Below are 19,850 nucleotides of genomic sequence, written 5' to 3' on the forward strand. Positions count from 1 at the left end.
ACTTTCATTTACTTCTCTTCAAAACCAAACTCACAGACTTCAGAGAAAGCAGGTTTTTTTTTTCATACCATCATAGTAGTTTTTATTTGATATTACATCAAAGGATCTTCAAAACCTTCCTAAATCTAGTTTCTGTTCCCATTTACATTCATTTCCACCTGCATGGTAAATCAATATCCTAAAGTCATAATAGTGCTTCTCTACTTACGATCAAAATTAACACCAAATTAGAAAAAAACTAAATTGCCATCATACAATTAAACATTGTTAGCTTTTAATCCAGAGCTGTTTTCAGAGTTTTCTTAGTGTTAAGTGTAAGAAATGAGAGACTGAAAAAAAGAAAGCCCACCACTTAACTATGTAGCACAATTACACCTTCCAAGTAAAGACAATTCACTCGTAAACAGCCAAGTTCAGGGCGAAGAATTTGGGCATGGAATGGGTACAGAAGTAAGTAGACAGAGAGTGTTGAAATGCTGTCTAGTTTTCTCTTCACAGATTTTAAATTGTATCCTTGATCACCCTGTCCTTCCCTTATCAAACAAACAAACAAAATTGAGCATTAGTATCTTACCTTGACTGAATGGCAAGATATATTGTACGACGAAATGAGACTAGATTAATTTCTGTTTTGTCATGAATGGTTACTTTTTGTCCTGCAAAAAACATTAACAATTACAAGACTACAAAAATAAACATGAAGAGAATGTATCTCTATAATCTTTCCACACATTTAGAATTTCTCAGCTTTGACAACAGAAACACACCTTTATACTGTGTAAATTACTACTTACAGAATTAAGATAACTACTTCAAGACTTTCACCATATCATTTGGTTAGCTCAAAGTCCAGAATCAACCCAAGAAAACTAGTTTTCTTTCTGTGTAGCCTGCTCATTTAAATGCTATAAAAGAGTACAGTCATGCTCATTTAATAAAATATTATTTCTAAAGTTATTATAAATATTTTAATAATTACAAGCAGAAACTCAATTTAAGATTGGACCTCTCAGTAATCACTGGATTGTGACAGTTGGATGAATCCAAAATAAATGTCTATTTCTCAAAATTTTCCCTTATGTAATGTATGAAAGGTTTCCTTGTATATATTTCAACAGTATTTCCACATAAAATAAGAAAATTTTAAAGTAAAATGTAGTATTATATGGGTAATTAGATGATTTTAATAAAATTTGAAAAAAACCTTTTTATAAAGTATGCAATAGAGCAACAATTATCCTGTAACAGAACTAAAATAAAATACACTGTGTTATAAAAGAGAAAGATACACTTTTAATATTCTCAAATACATAAGCCATGTAAATAAGGTTATGTTCTAATATATTAACTGAGTATAACCAAAGTAAAATTCTAAGCTTATTTTTCTGTGAAATGAGGTACTCAAAGCTGAAGAGGAAGAACATCATGCTTGCTGTTCTATAAATACAGCTTTTGGCCTCCCCACTCTATTTTGGCAAAATAAATAGCAAATATCTACTCGTTCACATCTGTCACATTACTGCCATGGTTATATCAATCACATGCATTCAACATGAATGTACCTTTTTTCTAGTGTCTAATATAATCAAAGACATATAATGCCAACTAAAATTATGCTGATGTTAAAAAACGAACTTTCCTGCCCAGTACTTCTAGAACACTATTTCTCACTCTTGGCAATACTGGCATTTGAAACTGTACTAATACTTGGTTGAAGGGGCAGTCTTGTGACATGCAGGACATTTAACAGTATCCTTAGTCTTTACCCACTAGATGCCAGAAGCATCCTTCCAAGTGCCTCCTAAAACACTGAGAAACATTAACAATATTACATGAGAATAAATTATAGAGTATCCTATAATATTATTTGAATAAGCTACAACTTTACCTTCATCTTCTTCTCCTTCCTCCTCCTCTTCTTCCTCCTCCTCTTCACTACTTCCTGCATTTTGGTCTGTATTTGAATCACTATCTCCTTCATCAAGTATTTCTGTAAGACAAAGAAGGTTAAAGGAAAAAAAAATTAATGAGCAAGTGACAGACATGTATCCTACTCTAAGAAGATAATTCTCAGTTCATGGAAACCCACAATGTTGTGATAATTTGCCAGTTACGGTCATTAGGGAGTTTAACTGGTTGGACTTTAGGATCTGCCCAGGGGTTGGTGGAGCACACTTCTCGGTGTGTCTGGGTGAGTCATGAAGGCATGGTCTTGGGGTCTGTGTCTGGTCCCTCACCCCTTCCACTCTGGCACTCTTGCTCTGCTTCCCTGCCACCATGAACTAAGTGGCTTTGGGGCACTAAGCCCTTCTACCGTTAAGTCTGCCTTAGAGCCAGCCAAATCATGGGCAAATTAAACTTCTCCTCTTTCAAGTTGTGGGTGGTGGATACAGTATCTCAGGGAAGGAAAGCACACCAGCCAACAAAGCCGATCACGTAAGCCTCCTGCCACTGACTAGGTGGCCAGAAAGAATTAGAACCTATTTAAATTAGGGAGTGCCACATGTATCATTTTTCTGTCTGATAAAATGTGGCCAGGAAACAAAGATGTGATGAAAAAAACAAAGAGAAAGTAGAAAAAGGTTTTCCAAAGAGCAAGAGCACAAAAAAAAATAAGAAAGGAAACTAGCACGTAGAAGTCATAATATTATCTTATTGCAAGAAAGAAGACAGTCTTATGAAAAACTAAGGCTAGATATAGAGAACAGGAATTTAGGATAAGAATACTTGGACAAAGGGAGAGGAAATAACTGCATAATTTAGCATTTCTTTTAGATATACAGTAATGAGATCTTTATTATTATGTATACTCACTACACTGAAAATTACAATCAAGCCAAATATTTTTCATATATAAAACTAAAACTTCTGTTTAAAAGCCTTGAAGAAAATCAAAAAGTGATCACTTTATTGGGCTATCACTTCTTAAAATACAACTCATTCAGAACTAAATGAAAATAGTGATTTTTATAAGAGGGTACAGAAAGACAGTCATGTTAACAGTAAGCAAATGAGAAGACCAAAAAAAGTTTCTGCCCAATTAGATTCTGTTAACCAGAAATGATTTTGCAAACCTAGCCAACAGTTTACTTTTACATTTCAGTTATAACCAGTAAGCTCTTAATATAATATAAAGTTTTAGGAAAATTCTAATTTCCTTATATTTAACTAAGCAGTGTAAGTCAGAGCTCACATATGTAAGGTTAGCAGAGAACTTCACATCATGAGGCACAAACCATTTTTCAAAAACGTAGAGTTGTCATTTGGCCCTTGTCTGATATATAAATATCCTTAAGGATGTTTCTAACAAATGTGACTTCAAAAATATTCTGAACTGTGTAGTTTATTATGCAACATAGCTCAGACAGACTTTTACAAGTAGGAGCTATTTAGTATTCGACAGTGGGAAGACAGGCACTCCTGCTGCTTTCCCAAATGCTGTAAACCTAAAACACAAATATACCTGGGTCACTCTAAGGTGCTAATTACTAAAGCTGTGCTCACTTCCTGCTGTGGCCATTTTTTTAATGCCAACTCTAGAACATTTTATGAAAGAATGAAGGTCAAATGAATTGTCTAGTCATTTACATCATCCTCATCTCATCTCTCCACTTTAGAATCTACTTACTGAAATCACTTAGGCAATGGCAATTGGATTTCACTAAATGAATAAAGCAGTGGTTTCAAAGACTGGTCTATGAGTCCCTGAGGGATCTCCGAGCACTGTCAGGTGGTCTGTGAGGTCAAAACCAGCTGCCTAATAATACCAAGGCATTATCTACCTTCTCACTGTGTTGATATCTATGATGATTATTCAAAGCAATGAGTTTTAAAACTGCTGCAATCCAAGCACAAATTAAGGCTCCAAATTGCACTAATAGTCAATGCATTCTGCCACACTTCCACTCAAGAAAAAGAGTTCATTTCACTTAAAAATGTCCTTGATGAAGCAGTAAAGCATTAATTTCATTAAATCTCATTTCCTGAGAATACAGATGTGTAGTGACGATGGGGACCTCAAGGACAAGCCCTGGTGTGTGACCTCTTGACTTGCCAGATGTATTAGCTACTTTCTAAAATTTTTACTTAAAAGAAATGACTGTAAAAATATATAGTTCTCATGTATTTGGCAGACATTTTCCCAAATGTAAACAAAGTGAACTGTCACCTCAAACAAAATGGTAATATTTGCCACCATGAAAAAATTTCATTTTTGGAAAACTGCTACCATTCTTTGAGCTTGATTTTTTTGATAAGACTGGTAGTAATATTAACAAATGTGATTTCTTGATACTGCATTACATGTCATAATGTTATATTAATATTTGGAAGATGCACATAACAGTGAGTCATTACTTTCTAAATGACCAATACAACATGTTACAAAATCATACATGGCTTAAAGATCTATTGAAAGTGACATACCAAGAAATTTTAATGTAACAGTGTATGAAAATCTATTGTTATTATTTTAGATTTTAAACCAAAATTAATCTATAGAAATCACTAGTTGTTAAATACTGGCATAATATCACAGAAGAATATATACACCTATCTGCAAAGGTATAAAAGTACTTTTACTTCTAATACATATCTATATGAGCCTAGAGAGTGAATTAGAACAGTGTTCTCATGAAATTTCTTTGGATTATAATCACTTTCACAAAATATGTAATTTACATTAATAGGCACTAGTTTTATATTATTTTGATATAAGTTAATATTCTTTTATATTTTCAGGTTTAACCTCTTAAAACAGAAAATATCAATAGATATAATACATATAATCATAAGCTGTTTGGAGCCACAGTAATTTTCAAAAGTATTAAGTAAAGATCTTAGGTCAGAGAATTTGAGAACTGCTGTAATAAAGGAAAGCACTATATTCCAGGTATTGGCCAACTGCCTGGACTTAATGAAATGGACAGGGAAATTCCAAATTTAAAAAAGTAGGTATAGTATAGTAATTCCAGAAAAACTATTTGGCACCTTTTAGAGACTGTAGAAAAAGAAGCTTATAAGAAAAGAAGGCAAAACAGGTTTAAGGAGTTCTTGATTGGAAAATAAAACAGAAAAAGCAATCTGGCCAGTGGCAGTGAAGAGGTACCAAGAAATTAGCATCTAAGAAGAGGAACCTGTACATTGTACCAGATTTTTAGGATACTGCATAGAAAAAGGGAAAGACCAAGCTTTGTGCCTCTGCTCTCTTCTCCCTGGCGTTTCCACAGCAATGAGGACTTCTCAAGCAACACCATAAGTTAAGGGAAATAAACCCAAAGAGCTATTATATAGGCAGGCCTGGATATTTACTTTAAAAAAAGAAACAATTCAAATGTGAAAATATCAATAGTAATAATAATTATCATTGTCTGACTACTTGTCTAGCAATATAAAGCACCTACAAAGCATTTTATTTATCCTTCCACCAAGGAGTAACATTTATTTTTACATCAAACAAGTAACTTGTTCCAAGTCATTTAACTAGTATTATCAAAGGAAAATAGAAACCAGGATCTGTCTGAACTTATGTTTATAAAACACTAACAACACACAAATAATTATCAATTTACCAATTTACTAGGCAACAAATACTGTGATTAATATTACTAGAATATCAGCCTGCCCTCAAGAAATGATAAAGCATACAGCTTTTAAGATAAGCTATACCAAATACACTGAGTATTAAATTGGCACAGACTGTAACTGGTAAAGAAATTAAATAAAGGCCACTGGTAATCTATGAATATTTCTAAAGAGAGGTGAGGCTTAAGGGTTGGATACCTTAACTAGAGGAAGAAAGCGACAACAAGGTAAATGATTCAGAATGAAGTAAACCATGGGTACATTCTATAAAGAGAAAGAATGCGTAGAGAAGCAGGGAAGAGAATGGCTGCAAAACAGCAGAGGCTGCATGGGTTAGGGTCAGCGAACTACAAAACATCCTTTGCACCACTGTTATATACCTATCTCAATTTTCTTCTACTTACACAAAATAAATTGTTACATAAAATCTTATGTATCTTTTTTTTCTTCCTTTGCCCTATCCCCCCGCCCCACCTCAACTCCCCTTCCCCTTCGGACATTTTTTTATTTCACATTATTTATTATACATTTTGGTCTTCATTTACACTTTTAGTTTCTCACACCAGAGAAACCATTTGGTATTTACACATGTGTCTTATTTATTTCACTTAAGAGTATGGCCTCAATGTGCATCCATTTAGCTAGAAATGTCTCTAGTTTATCATTCTTTTTTTTTTATTAAATTCTTTTATTGGTACATTGTAGGTATATAACACAATTACATGTCTCATTGGGAATTGTACCTTTACATAATGCATCTTGGTTCTTATTTTTTCCCCATTCCTAGCCCTCCCTTCACGCCCTCCACCCTTCCCTATTTACAAAGACTTTATTTCCATTTTTTCCATTTCTCATCATTTTTCCTTTCCCTTCTTTCCTTTCTAGTTTATCATTTTTATGGCTCAGTAGTACTCCATTTTATAAAAAAAACACATCTTCTTTATCCATACATACCTTTCTTAATAGCTTTGTACTTTTCTTCATTCTCCATAAAATTAGGATCCATCTTGAAAACATCTAAAAAAAAAATTAAAAGTGTTTATTTTCCGTATTTCTATCTGTGGGTGCCCCATTTCCTAGCCCTCAGTCCCCAGGCTTACTAAGAACATCTTCTGGGTTATAGTCATCCTCCAAAGGGAGCATATGGGTGAACTGATCATCTTCTTCAACTAAGTCAAGGCCTTCCAGGATGACTGGGTGGTCCTTGAATCCATCCTTCCGTACAGCAAACATCACTTCAATCATATACTGAACTCTTTTGTCAATTTCAGACTCATGCAGAATGTTTCGAAGGCGTTCAAAGATAGCTAAATGAAAAAACAATAAAGTAATCAATACATCTGACAATTCTCTAATAAAAATATACAAGAATACACAACCAAGACTATACACTAACCATTGACTCCTCTTGGTGACACTTGTGTTAATTTGAGGCCACATTCCTTAAGAAAACCAATAGCCACCTCAACGCTGTCATCTGTGGGTCTTTCCAGGAGCAAAGTGAGCATCTCTAAGCACAAAACTTCATGTGCCTTACAAAGAAGGCAGGGATATGGAAGAGAGAAAATGTTTCATATATTAATCTATTACTGATAATAATTTTAAAAATTAGTAAACTTGTTTTCTACAATGACCATATTGCTCATGATACAATTTTTCTATCACTTCCATTATGTATTTGTTAAGAATTTACAAATGACTGGGCTGGGGATTTAGCTCAGTGGTTCTGCCGCTTGCCTCGCAAGTGCAAGGACCCGAGTTTGATCCCTGGTACCAAAAAACACCCAAAAAACAAAAAAAGAATGTATAAATGATTATTCTAAAATCTTAACTTACTATATACTGAATAGAACTATTTGAGTTATCCTCAGAAAAAATATTCTTAGACATAAAGGAAATGCCATAAACTCAAAGTATAAGTTAAAACTCACGTACTAATTTTTAATGATAATTATTTTCATAGTCCATATATATGGGATAGTAATAGTTCTTTTCATAATTCCCTTCTCTGTGACCACAACTCTTTATATCCATTTGCCAATTCATTTAACAAGCAACTCTGTTAAATAACAAATAGTCTTTAAATTACATGAATATTAATTTTATCACAAAATATCTTAACAATTTTTTGTTCATAGTAACAGATTTGAATACTTCTGTTTTAAGAAAACAAAGACTACATGGCCATGATCAAAAATTAATATTGATAATCAGACCTCCCAAATGTAAAGACCCAATCCAAAAATGGGCATCTGAAATGAACAGACATTTCTCACACAAAGAAGTAGACATGGCAAATAAACATATGAAAAAATGTTCAACATCACTGGTCATTCGAGAGATACAAATGAAAACAATGCTGAGATTCCAACTCACTCCACAAAGAATGGGTGCTATCATGAAATCAACCAATAACGAATGCTGGCGGGGCTGTGGGGAACACTGCTCCACTGCCGGTGGGAGTACAGACTGCTGCAACCACTGTGGAAATCAGTATGGAGATACCTCAAAGCACTAGGACTGGAAGTCCCATTTGACCCAGCTATTCCTCTGCTGAGGATCTTCCCCAAAGAATTAAAAGAATCATACCACAGTGATTATATGTGCACCCATGTTCACAGCAGCACAATTTGTAATAACTAAAACTTGGAAACAGCCTAAATGCCCATCAACTGGAGACTGGATCAAGAAAATGTGGGTTTTTTTCTAAAATGGAGTACTACTCAGCCATAAAAAATGAGAAATTAGAGACATTTATTGCTAAATGGATGTACATTGAGACGATACTCTTAAATGAAATAAACAGGACACACATGTGTAAATACCGAATAGTTTCTCTAGTGTGAGAAACTGAAAGTGTAAATAAGGACTAAAAGGTGTAATGGATAATGAACTAGGAAGAAAAGGGGCAAAGGGGAAGGGGGAGTGGGAGGGGTAGGGGAAAGGAAAGAAGGGAATGGAATTAATATGAGAAAATGAAAAAATGGAAACAAAGTCTTTGTAAATAGGGAGGGATGGAGGGGTTGAAGGGAGGGTAGGGGAAGGGGGAAAAATAAGAACCAAGAGATTATGTAAAGGTGCATATCTCCAATGATGAATGCCATTATGTTGTACACCTAAATGTACCAATAAAAGGATATACAAAAAAGAAATAATATTGATATACAATGCCAGGTAGAGTGGGGAATAAAATTTTACAGAGAAGATGTGCTGTGAGAAGACAATGAACTAGAAAGAAGGTCCAAAATGCCGTCCAAATGCCTTTGTAGTTCAGACACTTTGAGATGTAGAAGGAAGAAGTCCAAATCTCAACTCAGGAGAATATCCTCTTCACACTGTGCACATCAAAAACACATTCTGCACATTTTGTGGTCAGAGAAGGGGTGTCAAAATATATTAATTACTGACAAAAAATTGCTGCCCTGTATCTAGTAGGAAGAGGCAAAATATTGTTTAACTGTTTTGTGGCAATGCCTAAATTCTCCAATGTAAATGTAGCACCTACTCAAAAACAGAAACACCTCTCTGCTGTTACAGGCATGTAACAGGTTTCCATAGTCTTCAGCAGTAAGTTATCTTTGCAATATGATGACTAAGTTAAAATCTAAAAGATTTCTAAGAGAAAACACGGGGAATAAGAATTAAAATATTTAATGTTAGAGAAATAAGATTAAGTCCGACTTCAAAATTCTGCTCATATACGGATAGTACATTAAAAAATGATAACATATAACTGAGAGAAATCCTTGAATTTAAACAAAAAATTTTTATACGTTTTTCAAGGTTAAACAGAAACTAAGTTGAACCCAACAAAATAGCAGATGAATACAAAATAAAAACCCTATTCACTGAAATTATTTTCAATTAAAACATTAAAATTATTTACTATATTTTATAAATATCTATTTATTTGCAAGGAATCGAGTTGTTTTCTTTTGTGGCAGAACAGTGAATAATATTTATTATGTTCTCATAAACACCAGGTACAGAGAAGAAGGAAGAAAATGTAAAGCTATGTGCATTTTGAAAAGATTAAAATTGTTTAATCCCCTATATTTTATAAACTGACTAAAAATATTTGACTACATCTATTTAGTTGCAGGGTATGAAGTTTTTTCCAAATATTTATTAGGATCTCATGAACAATAGTCACAGAGAAAAAAGAGTGAAGGTAGCAAATTTACTGCTTTAAGAAAGGTTTAAAATATACCCTTTGAGAAAATCTTTTGTAGTCAAGCCACCAGGTACTGAGTTAGATCAATTTGACAAAATACCCAAAATTACTGATTCCTCTTTCTATTAAAGAATATTAGATGCATTTATTAAAATCTTAATGGTATTTGTCAAGGACTATAAATCAAAACAAAAACAGAGATGTGTCACTGAAGTGGCATCAAGCCCATGGCCTAATGCCGATGAATGAGAACACACTTTGAATTACTTACCACATTTTGGTTAATAAGATGTGCCACAAATTTTGAAGCAGTCAGACAAAGTTGCTGAAAAATGAAAGTAGACATAAAGTTAATCTATACACTAAAAATTTTATTTTTCTACAGAATTTATAATCTACTAACACTCTTAAAATAGTAACACACAAGGATAATTTTAATGAAAGTCATACATATGGAATAGTGCCATTACTAAGTAATTGTCAGTGTACAGTAATAGCCATCATTTTTATGGCTCATCAATCATTAGTGGCAAGGTAGTATGTAACAGAACAACAAAGTTACCACGAAGTAGTTTGTAAGAAGCATTCCTATGTGGAAATCAGCATTGCTTACTTTTTTTGATATTGGTCTACCGGTCCAGCTCTATGTCACAGTCTACTTAATAAGCCATTCATACATACCTTATCATTTCTTCGATAGCCTTTTCGAAAATTAAGAATTAACCTCTTGAGGATTAATTCTCCAATCTGTGGAAATTTTGAGTTGATAATTGCCACCAATGCTGCATAAACGTGCGTGAAGATTGGAGATGCGCTCTGTGCTTGTAAAACAGATCTGGACAGCAGTCCTCTGTTTAAAAAGAAGGAAAACAATTTAATTAGGAAAAGATATTTAAACTCCAGTAATACTATTCCTTTATATAAACAATCATAATAGCTAATAAGGACTAAATTTTTACCACTCTATCTGGGGAATGAGTTTAGCTACTAATAGATAAAAATGCTTTTAAGAAAATAAAATTTAATTCATGTGTTTGTAAAACACAATGAGACTGGCAAGTGTGAGACACTGAGTTCAATTCCTGGTACCAAAAAAAAAAAAGATTTCACAACAATTTTCTTTCCAAAATATTCTCTTTCTAAATATAATTCTTTTGATCCTGATCTTATTGCTATACTTAACCATGAATTTCAGGATTTTAAAAAGTTCATAAAAATAACACAACATTTTCAATAAAATGAAGCTAAAGTACAAAATCTAGACAATAGTTTCTACTATGGGTTCATCATTAATATAAAAATAACTGTGATTAAAAACAAATTTTGTTTTCCTAAGTTTAGAGTAGTAAAAATGAAGGTTTAGAATAGTCCTATGAGACATAAAGGCATAATATAACCTCTGCAAGATTTAAATCATGACAGGAAAATGAAGAGTGCCTACTTGACACTCAAAATAAAAACGGTCACGTTTTTATATTCAAATTGATGAGAAAAGGGAGATACAAAATGAATAATTCAAGTTGTTTTTTGTAATATAATGAAAAATAATTATTGAATTGCCAAAAGAGAGGGGAAAATATATCTTAATAGTTAGGTTTAGGTATGACAACTGAATTGCTGGCACAGAAAGTAAGAGAACCTAACCTATAAATTACAAGAGTTTACACAATCCTTAAAACTGCTCTGAGTCTGTTATTTTCTAACTAAAATGCAGAGAGCTCTGCCTGGCTTTGGGGAAAATGTCCATCTTCTCTTGGTCAACTGTTTGTGCCTCCATCATACGCTATACTTAATCTATCTCCCAGGTTTTCATTTTTGCTTTTTCTAAGATGACAAATCAGGGAAATGTGAGATGACAATGGAAAACAGTCCTCAGATTTTAATGTAATACATAGATACAGGATATTTTCTATTCTTGAGCTTTTAAAAAATCAACAAATGCATAAAACCTAACAAAATGGTGATTATCTTTTGCCTCTAAATTTTACTACTCATCTTTCCTATTCTCCTCTCACTTTACTTCAATTAGAAATTAAAACAGAATAAAGACCATAATGACAAGCCTGTAGCTAACATTACAGATTGGGAACAAGACAAGGATGTCCACTCTCATGATTTCTATTTAATACAGTACTAGAAGCCTTAGCCAGAGTAATTCCACAAGAGAAACAAAAATAATACAAATCCGAAAGAAAGAAGTTCCAATGTCATTGTTTGTAGACAACATAATCTTACCTGTAGAAAACCCTAAAAACTCCACTAAAAAGGTATTGGAATTGATAATGAATTCAGGAAAGCAGCAGGATGCAAAAATCCATAATTTTGTTTCTCTATAACCTAACAACAAACTATGCAAAAATGAGATAAAAAAGACAGTCCCATTTATAATAGCACCCAAACAACAAAAATTTAGCACTGAATTTAGCTAATAAAGTGAAAGATGTACACTGAAACTATACATCACTGATGAAAGAAGACATAAATAAATGGAAAGACTGACCTTGCTCAGGGATTGAAAAAACTCTTGTGAAAATGTCCATACTACCCAAAGCCACCTATGAAAATTCTAATGGCATTTTTCACACACACAGACACACACACACACACACACACAAAACAACTTAAAAATTCATATGGAACCAGAAACGATCCCAAATAGTCAAATCTTTAGCAACAAGATTTTATACACTACCAGATTTTGTAATCTAGTACAAAACTACAGTCATCAAAACAAAATAGTACTTGCATAAAAACAGACACAGAGACCAGAAGGGAACAGAACAGGAAGTTGTATATCCCTGAATTTACAATCAATAGATTTTTAACAAAGGTGTTGAAATATAAAATAGGGAAAAGATAGTCTTGTCCATAGACAGTGCCAGAAAAACTAGATTCTAAATGCAGAAATAAAAACAGACCCTAATTTTATACCGTATATGAAAACCAACTCAAAATGGATTAAAGACTGAAATATACCAAAAACTGTAAACTACTAGGGGTAAAGCTCCAGGATAATGGTTTGAGCATTGACTTTTTGGATATAACCTTAAACACAAAAGCAACAAAAACAAAAATAGACAAATAGGATTGGATCACTCTACAACTTCTATATAGCAAAGGAAACAATCAACAGAATCAAGAGATGACCAACAGAATGAAAACAAAACATACATCTAGTAAAAGGATAATATCCAAAACATAAAAGGAACTCAAAGAAGTGACAGTATAACCCAATTTGATAAATGGGCAAGGGGCCCAAATAAACATTTCTCAAGAGAAGACTTTACAAATGGCCAAATGTTACAAGGAAAAATGGTCAAAAGCACTCATCATCAAGTAAATGCAAATTACGACCACAATGAGATATCATCTCACATCTGCTGCAATGGCTGGTGTAAAGCGACAGATAGTGTGGCCAAGGATAGAAACAAAAGGGAATGCTGATATACTATTAATAGGAATAGAAATTAGCCTAGCCAGTACAGAAAACATAATTCAAAAATACAATTCCCATATATTCAGCAATCCTACTACTGGGTATATATCCAAAGGATAAGAAAACAGTATGTCAAAGATATATCATTTATTGTAGTAGTATTCACAATAGCCAAGATGAAATAACCTGAGTGTCAAATGATAGATGAATAAAGAAAATGTGGTATAAATATATGTATAGAAGAATGGAATACTATTCAGCCTTAAGGAAGAAGAAAATCCTGTCAATTCTGACAATATGAATGAATCAGGAGGACACTTTGCTATGAGAAGCCAGAAGCAGAAAAATAAGTATGTCTTTATCTTTCTTGTATGTGGCATCTAAAAAAGTAGAACTCATAGAAAAAAGAATAAAAAATGGCAGTTTACCAGAGGCTGGCGAGGAAGATTAAGGAGATGGTGGTCAATAGACAAAATACTGAGGTTAGATAGGAGGAACATGTTCTTACTGTACAACATCGTGAATATAGATCAGTGGCAGTGAATCTATGGTACAGGTGTTATTGCGTTTTTAAGACAGAAATGTTTAAAATGTAGTTGTTTTTTTCTAAATGAAACCCTCAGTATTTAGGTTTAATTGCAGTGCTGGCACTTTGCAATAAATGAGTTGGTTTTCGGATGCATTTTGGCATGCGGGTCTCTAAAAGGTTCACCATCACTGTTAGAGTTAATAACAACATATTATGTGAAAATTACTAAGAGTAGATTTTAAGAGTTCTCACCACACTGGCTAAAAAAACAGATGAAGACCAATGAAACAGACTAGAAGAGGCAGAAACAATACCAAACACACTCAGCCACCTTGTATTTGACAAAAGGGTCAAACAAGTTTACTGGAAGAAAGATAGTCTCTTTAATTAGAGATGCTGGAAAAACTGGCTTTCTATTAGCTGAAGATTAAAACTAGACCCCTATCTCTCACCATGAACTATACTAAAATCAAAATGGATCAAAGACTTGATTATTAAAACAGAAACACTGAATCTGCTGGAAGAGAGAATAGGAAGAACTCTTGAGGACATGGGGTAGGCAACGACTTAATGAACAAAACTCAGACTGCACAGGAAATAGTGCAAAGAATCAACAACTGGGACCTCATCCTATTAAAAAGTTTTTGCACCAAAAAAGAAATCACCAACAGAGACAACCCACAGAGCAGGAAAAAAATTTAGTCAGTAGTCCCTCAGATAATGGACTCATATCTAGAACATACAAAAAACTGAAGAAAATCAGACACCCCCCCCCCCCAAATTTTAAGACCCAATCAAAAAATGGGCATCTAACATGAATAGACACTTCTCAGATGAAGTAGAAAAGGCAAATAAATATTTGAAAAGATATTCAGCATACTGGTCATCTGAGAGATGCAAATTAAAACAATGCTGAGATTCCATCTCACTCAAGAAAGAATGGCTATTATCAATAAATCAACCAACAACAAATGCTGACAGGGTTGTGGGGAAAAAGGAATCCTCCACTGCTGGCGGGAGACTGGTGCAGCCACTGTGGAAATCAGTGTGGAGATGCCTCAGGAAAGTAGGATTAGAGGTCCCATTTGACCCAGCTATTTCCCTGCTGGGTATCTTCCCGAAAGAATTAAAAGCCTAATACCACAATGACATATGTGCACCTATGTTTATAGTAACATAGTTTGTAATAGATAAATCTTGGAAACCCAAATGCCCATCAACCAATGAATGGATAAAAAATATTTTTTTATACAATGGAGTACTACCCAGACATAAAGAAAAATAAACTTGAGACATTTATAGATAAATGGATACAACTTGAAACTATACTTTTAAGTGAAATAAATAGGACACATATGTGTAAATATCGAATTGTCTCTCTGTTGTGAGAAACTGAAAGGATAAATAAGGACCAAAATGTATAATAGATAGTATGAAATAGGATGAAACTGTTCAAAAGGAAATGGAAACTGTGAAGGGGGGAGGGGGGAAAAGGGAAAAGGAAAAAAAAAGAGAAAAGGAGGAAAAAATGGAAACAAACCTTCTGTAAAAACGAGTGGAGGGTGGTTAAAGGGAGGGGAGGAGATTGGGAGAAAAAGAGGAATCAAAATATACCATGTACTGGTACAAATTCCCTTTGATAAAGGTGATCCTTATCATTATTAAATACACCAGTCATTAAATTATACTAATAAAATTAATAGTTCTTACCAGACACACAAAAAAAATAAGCACATGAGGTAATACTTATGGTAAATACTTTGATTTAGCTATTTCACAATGTGTATCAAAAGATCGTGCTATTCATCACAAAAATACAATTTTTACCTGTAAAATTTAGACTGATGTAAATCTGTAGAAATTAAATTGGTTTGAGGTAGTATATTTTAATATTTGTTACTCCTTATGGATTTAAATTATTGGAGGCATTCAGTAAATAAATGTTTGTGCAAAATCATGTGACATCAAAGCTCAGAAAGCAAAAATTTCACAAATCTTTAACTGTGAGGGACAAGTTATTTCTTAGTCACTTACATTTTTATAACAACTTCATTTTAAGTAAATATTCTTGATTACCTTTAAAATGAGGTACCAAAATCAATGATTATTGCTCATGCAGAAAATGGTTAATACTTGCCTTCCTCTGACGATATTTTCTTGAAGAAGCTCCTGGATAATAATACTTATATTAGAAATGTTGACTTTGTTGATAAGACCATTGATGGACTTCTTTAGGGCCTCCCAGCTCATCCTCTGGTATGCTAAGCTAAAAAAAAATTGATTTCAATAAAGATTAAAACTTTGTCAGCAATTTCAACAAAAGGCTATAAGAACATAAAAATTACTTAGTATTCTTTTATTTTTAACATTATTTTCACAAATGATTCCGAAGTACTACAAAATACATGCTGACTATAGGAATAAACAGATTAAATTAAACCATATTTGATTTACTATACATACAATACTGAAATACAAGTCCATTACCCTTTAATAACATGGTGATATTATGAAGAATATGTAAGCATATTTTGTTATGTCCACATACACTGACATAAAACATTTATTGGATTCAATACATGCTCATTTTGCATTATAATGCTTCACTTACATTTGTCTTTAGTGGAAGCCTTTTAAAATAAATGCAATTAAGAAACTTTTAAATTATAAGAAGCACCCAAATGTAAGTCACAAAAATGAAATTTTTATTATGAACTCTCATAAAAGAATAACAGAGACAACAAAATCAAATGATTTAAACTATCAAGAAATGGTAATAATTTTTAAAAAAGGGAAGGTCACATGGAATCTTGTGGCTGAAATATTGTTCTAAGGATTTTATAGACCGCCTCTGTTTATGCAGCTGACCTATAGCTATACCAACTGATGCTAGATGGCTATACTGTTCTTTAGCTTAGATTTTTGCATAAATTGTTTAGCATCATTGGGTTTCTTTGGCCTAACTTGATAATATCTATGCTCTTTCAAAGCTCTAAAACTCTATGGTTTATATAACTGTTTATCTGTGGAATTTAATTTCGGCTTCAAGGAAGTCTTAATCACTAGTGAAGCCAGGAGGCTTCTTGTAGTATATATAATATATAGAATTACAAACGCTGTCTCCAAAACATGAAAAAAAAATCAGCCTGATAAGAGTATTCTATAAACTTCTTGGCATATTAAATAACAAGATGAGGGGATGGCACTACTAACAACTTTAATTTCCAAGTAGCTTGGCCGTGACAGTATCAGAAGATATCTGAAACAAACAGACCATTAATACTAAAGTTTGTAGCCTACATTCCCAAAAGGATGTTAAATTTTAGAGATTAGAAAAAATAAAATGCCATTTTTTTTCCCATCAAAATTCCTGAATGGAGCTTCAGAACTGTACTTAGGGACCTCTGAAAGTCTGCAGGCCGTGAATCCCTGCAGCACACCAAGGAGCGGTGGCGACAGCAAGACCTGGCAAGCAAGAGCCTCCGGTCACTGTAATGTTCAAACTGCCCGGAGACAGTGGCAAGAAAAGCCCGCCTTCAGCACCATTCTAGACTTAAGTTGTAGTGTATTTTAACTCTTCACAGATGGTATGTCAATTCTGTTGCTCGCTAATTCTTGAAACAGTTTAGATTTCATTTATGGAAGGTTCTCAAGTATTTTACCAGCTGCTATTAAAAAAACTCATGAATGTAGGAACTGCCCTTAGTTCAACTCAAATGTTTTTCTTATCATGTAGCTAATTTCTATCCTAACCTATTTACTAACTTTGCGGCAATCCAGTCACCATTTCAATTTGGCACCACATTTTTCTCAATTATCTTCTCAGTCCAATTGAGGAAAAAAAAATCTTGAAAATTTAGCTGCACTTTCCTAAATTGCTTCTTACCATCCCAATTATTTTGAAAAAGGGTGTTTTCAGTAAGAATGTCCATATATCAATTTTGTTTGCCTCAGAATAGTAAACAAGTCATCTAAGATGTTGCAATCTAAAATGTGGAGAAAACTGCCATCTCATTTTATACATTAACACAGCAGCCACAAGCCACATGCAACCCACCACTTCCTGTAAACAGTTGTACCGGAACACAGCCACACTTGCTTCTGTCACCCATGAATGTTTTCACATGATAGTGGTGGAGTTAAGGAGATACAACGAAGAACCAATACCCACAGCCTAAACTACTGATTAACCAGCCTTTTACTGAAAAAGTTTGCTAGCTTCTAGTTTAGCACAACCAGAATGATCTGCTTTAGACCTAATGTATCAGTAATACTCTTGATTATTTACAAAAAATGAAAATACTTAAAAAAATGAATAATCTTTCTTCAATCTTTTAAATTCATTCATGCAAAACAAAGAAATTCTATGTTAACGTCAGGACAAGTAGTATGTGGTGCTCCAGTGCAGCACAGTCATGGAGAGAGAAGAGGTCTGTGAATTGAGGTCTCTATTACTAAGGATTAATGTCTACTCTCAACACCCAAGGTTAATTAGAACATGGTTATTTGTTTTTCAATGAGGATGTCATTGCCTTATAGACTTAGTATGTTTACATGCCTGTTTTTATCTGTAATCTGTTCTTGCATCATCCTGAGCTTTGCAGGAGGAATATAGGCTCCACCGGTGCGAGTAAGGAGAGGATCCAGCTCATCTTTCTTCTTCTTTGAAGTAGGTTCATCTTGAGCCAGACTCTGGTTTGCTGTTTCTGGGCTTCTTCTCACCAGAGATGGAGATTTCCGGGACCTTTTCCTATCCATTTCTCTCTCTCTTTCTCTGCCTTTTTCTCGGTCCCTGCTTCTGTAATATTATTTTGAAAAGAAGAAAAGATACTATAAAACACATTTTTACAATGAACTGAATACCAAATGAATGAGACTATCAGTGGTTCCCACAAATTCAGAACAGGAAGAGTAGTTTAGGCTGATGAAAGCACTGTTTCACAGAAAAAACTTTAATTTACAGTAGGGAAGTGATGGCGAACCAAGAGCCTTCAATGGTAGCAAAAAGCACATGTGCCGTAGGTTTGCCACCACTGCACTAGAGCTTGAACGCTTTACAGAATTCAGAGTAGGAGCAAGCAGAGTAAGAAGGCAAGAGGGAGGATAGCGTTATGCTACTAACCAAACAGGGAATAGCTACTGAAGAACCAAGCACAGGTGTTAGGGCCAAAATGAGTAGAACAGTCAGGAAACAATAAAGGGTCACATGTGATAGTAGTTGGTAAAGTGAGTGAGAGTCAGTGTGAACTCTTTTCTTAAAAGACAACCAGCAGACTTAAGTTTTTTGCACTGGAGATAATGGTGAATTGTTAAAAGTTTCTGAGTGGAAGAGCGCCATGAAAACAGTGTTTTAATCCTAGCCCTTGGGAGGGTGAGTGGGAAGAATTCAAGGCCAGCCTGGACTACATAGCGAGTTCAAGACTACCTTGAACTACACAGTGAGCTTCTGTCTCAAAAAAAAAAAAGTTTACAAAGGTAAATTGTACTGTGGTATGGTGTACATGATAAATTGTATAGAGGAAAAAACGGGAGTTTATTTCCAATAATGGCAGGTGTAGATGTAAGGCTGCTATAAAAAAATGTAGTATTTAAAATTGTTTCTTGATAGAATGACTGTGTTCATTAAGAAACTCAGAGGCTCCTGGTTATGAGACAATATGAAAAAATTTTTTCTAGCCATAATTATTCTTTCCTCTAATACAGGTGATTATCTTTTCTTTAGCTAACACTTTTAGAAAAATCAACGTATTGTTCCCTGAAGCCATTAAGAACTAACAAGTAAGAGAGTCCTGATTTTTTGCTCTGTCCCCAAAGAATGCCTGTCCAATTAGCTGTTTTTTTATATTGTCTTAGAATCTCAGATCATTCTGTTCATGTACTGCATGACTGTGAGCTATATAAATATATATAATATAAAACCTACATTTACTGTATTTATATAGCTCAGTTTTTAGACTTTGAAAGGGAGTTCACCTGCTCTCCCTTCAGTTTCCTGGTTGGAGGAACAGGTAGGTAGCTAAGTTCTCCAAGATCCAAGTAAAAATTATTTATACTTAAAAAAACCCTTAAAATTAGTAACTCTTCTCTCAATATCCATCTACCAAGAACATTTAGTATATGTGCTGCTA

General features: G+C 33.8%; 1 protein-coding gene across 3 annotated transcripts in view; it reads right to left on the bottom strand.

Moving 5' to 3' along the window:
- Positions 1 to 19,850, bottom strand: part of Cwc22 (CWC22 spliceosome associated protein) — a 58,617-nt gene that overhangs the window by 18,420 nt on the left and 20,347 nt on the right. For 2 of the 3 annotated variants that reach the window (XM_004868156.4, XM_087201064.1), the window contains exons 5-13: positions 18,281 to 18,520; positions 15,860 to 15,988; positions 10,439 to 10,607; positions 10,029 to 10,082; positions 6,980 to 7,115; positions 6,684 to 6,890; positions 6,538 to 6,600; positions 1,889 to 1,990; positions 575 to 656 (exon numbers count right to left, since the gene is read on the bottom strand). In XM_004868156.4, the coding sequence (XP_004868213.2) occupies positions 575 to 656; positions 1,889 to 1,990; positions 6,538 to 6,600; positions 6,684 to 6,890; positions 6,980 to 7,115; positions 10,029 to 10,082; positions 10,439 to 10,607; positions 15,860 to 15,988; positions 18,281 to 18,520 (1,182 nt within the window). Of the gene's footprint in view, positions 1 to 574; positions 657 to 1,888; positions 1,991 to 6,537; positions 6,601 to 6,683; positions 6,891 to 6,979; positions 7,116 to 7,959; positions 8,065 to 10,028; positions 10,083 to 10,438; positions 10,608 to 15,859; positions 15,989 to 18,280; positions 18,521 to 19,850 lie in introns of all 3 variants that reach the window. The other variant, XM_087201061.1, reaches the window with a different exon arrangement.

The sequence above is a fragment of the Heterocephalus glaber genome, unplaced genomic scaffold (genome assembly GCF_053883595.1).
Source record: "Heterocephalus glaber isolate CG9 unplaced genomic scaffold, H.glaber_assembly_v1.0 deba00000347, whole genome shotgun sequence".
NCBI lineage: Eukaryota > Metazoa > Chordata > Mammalia > Rodentia > Bathyergidae > Heterocephalus > Heterocephalus glaber.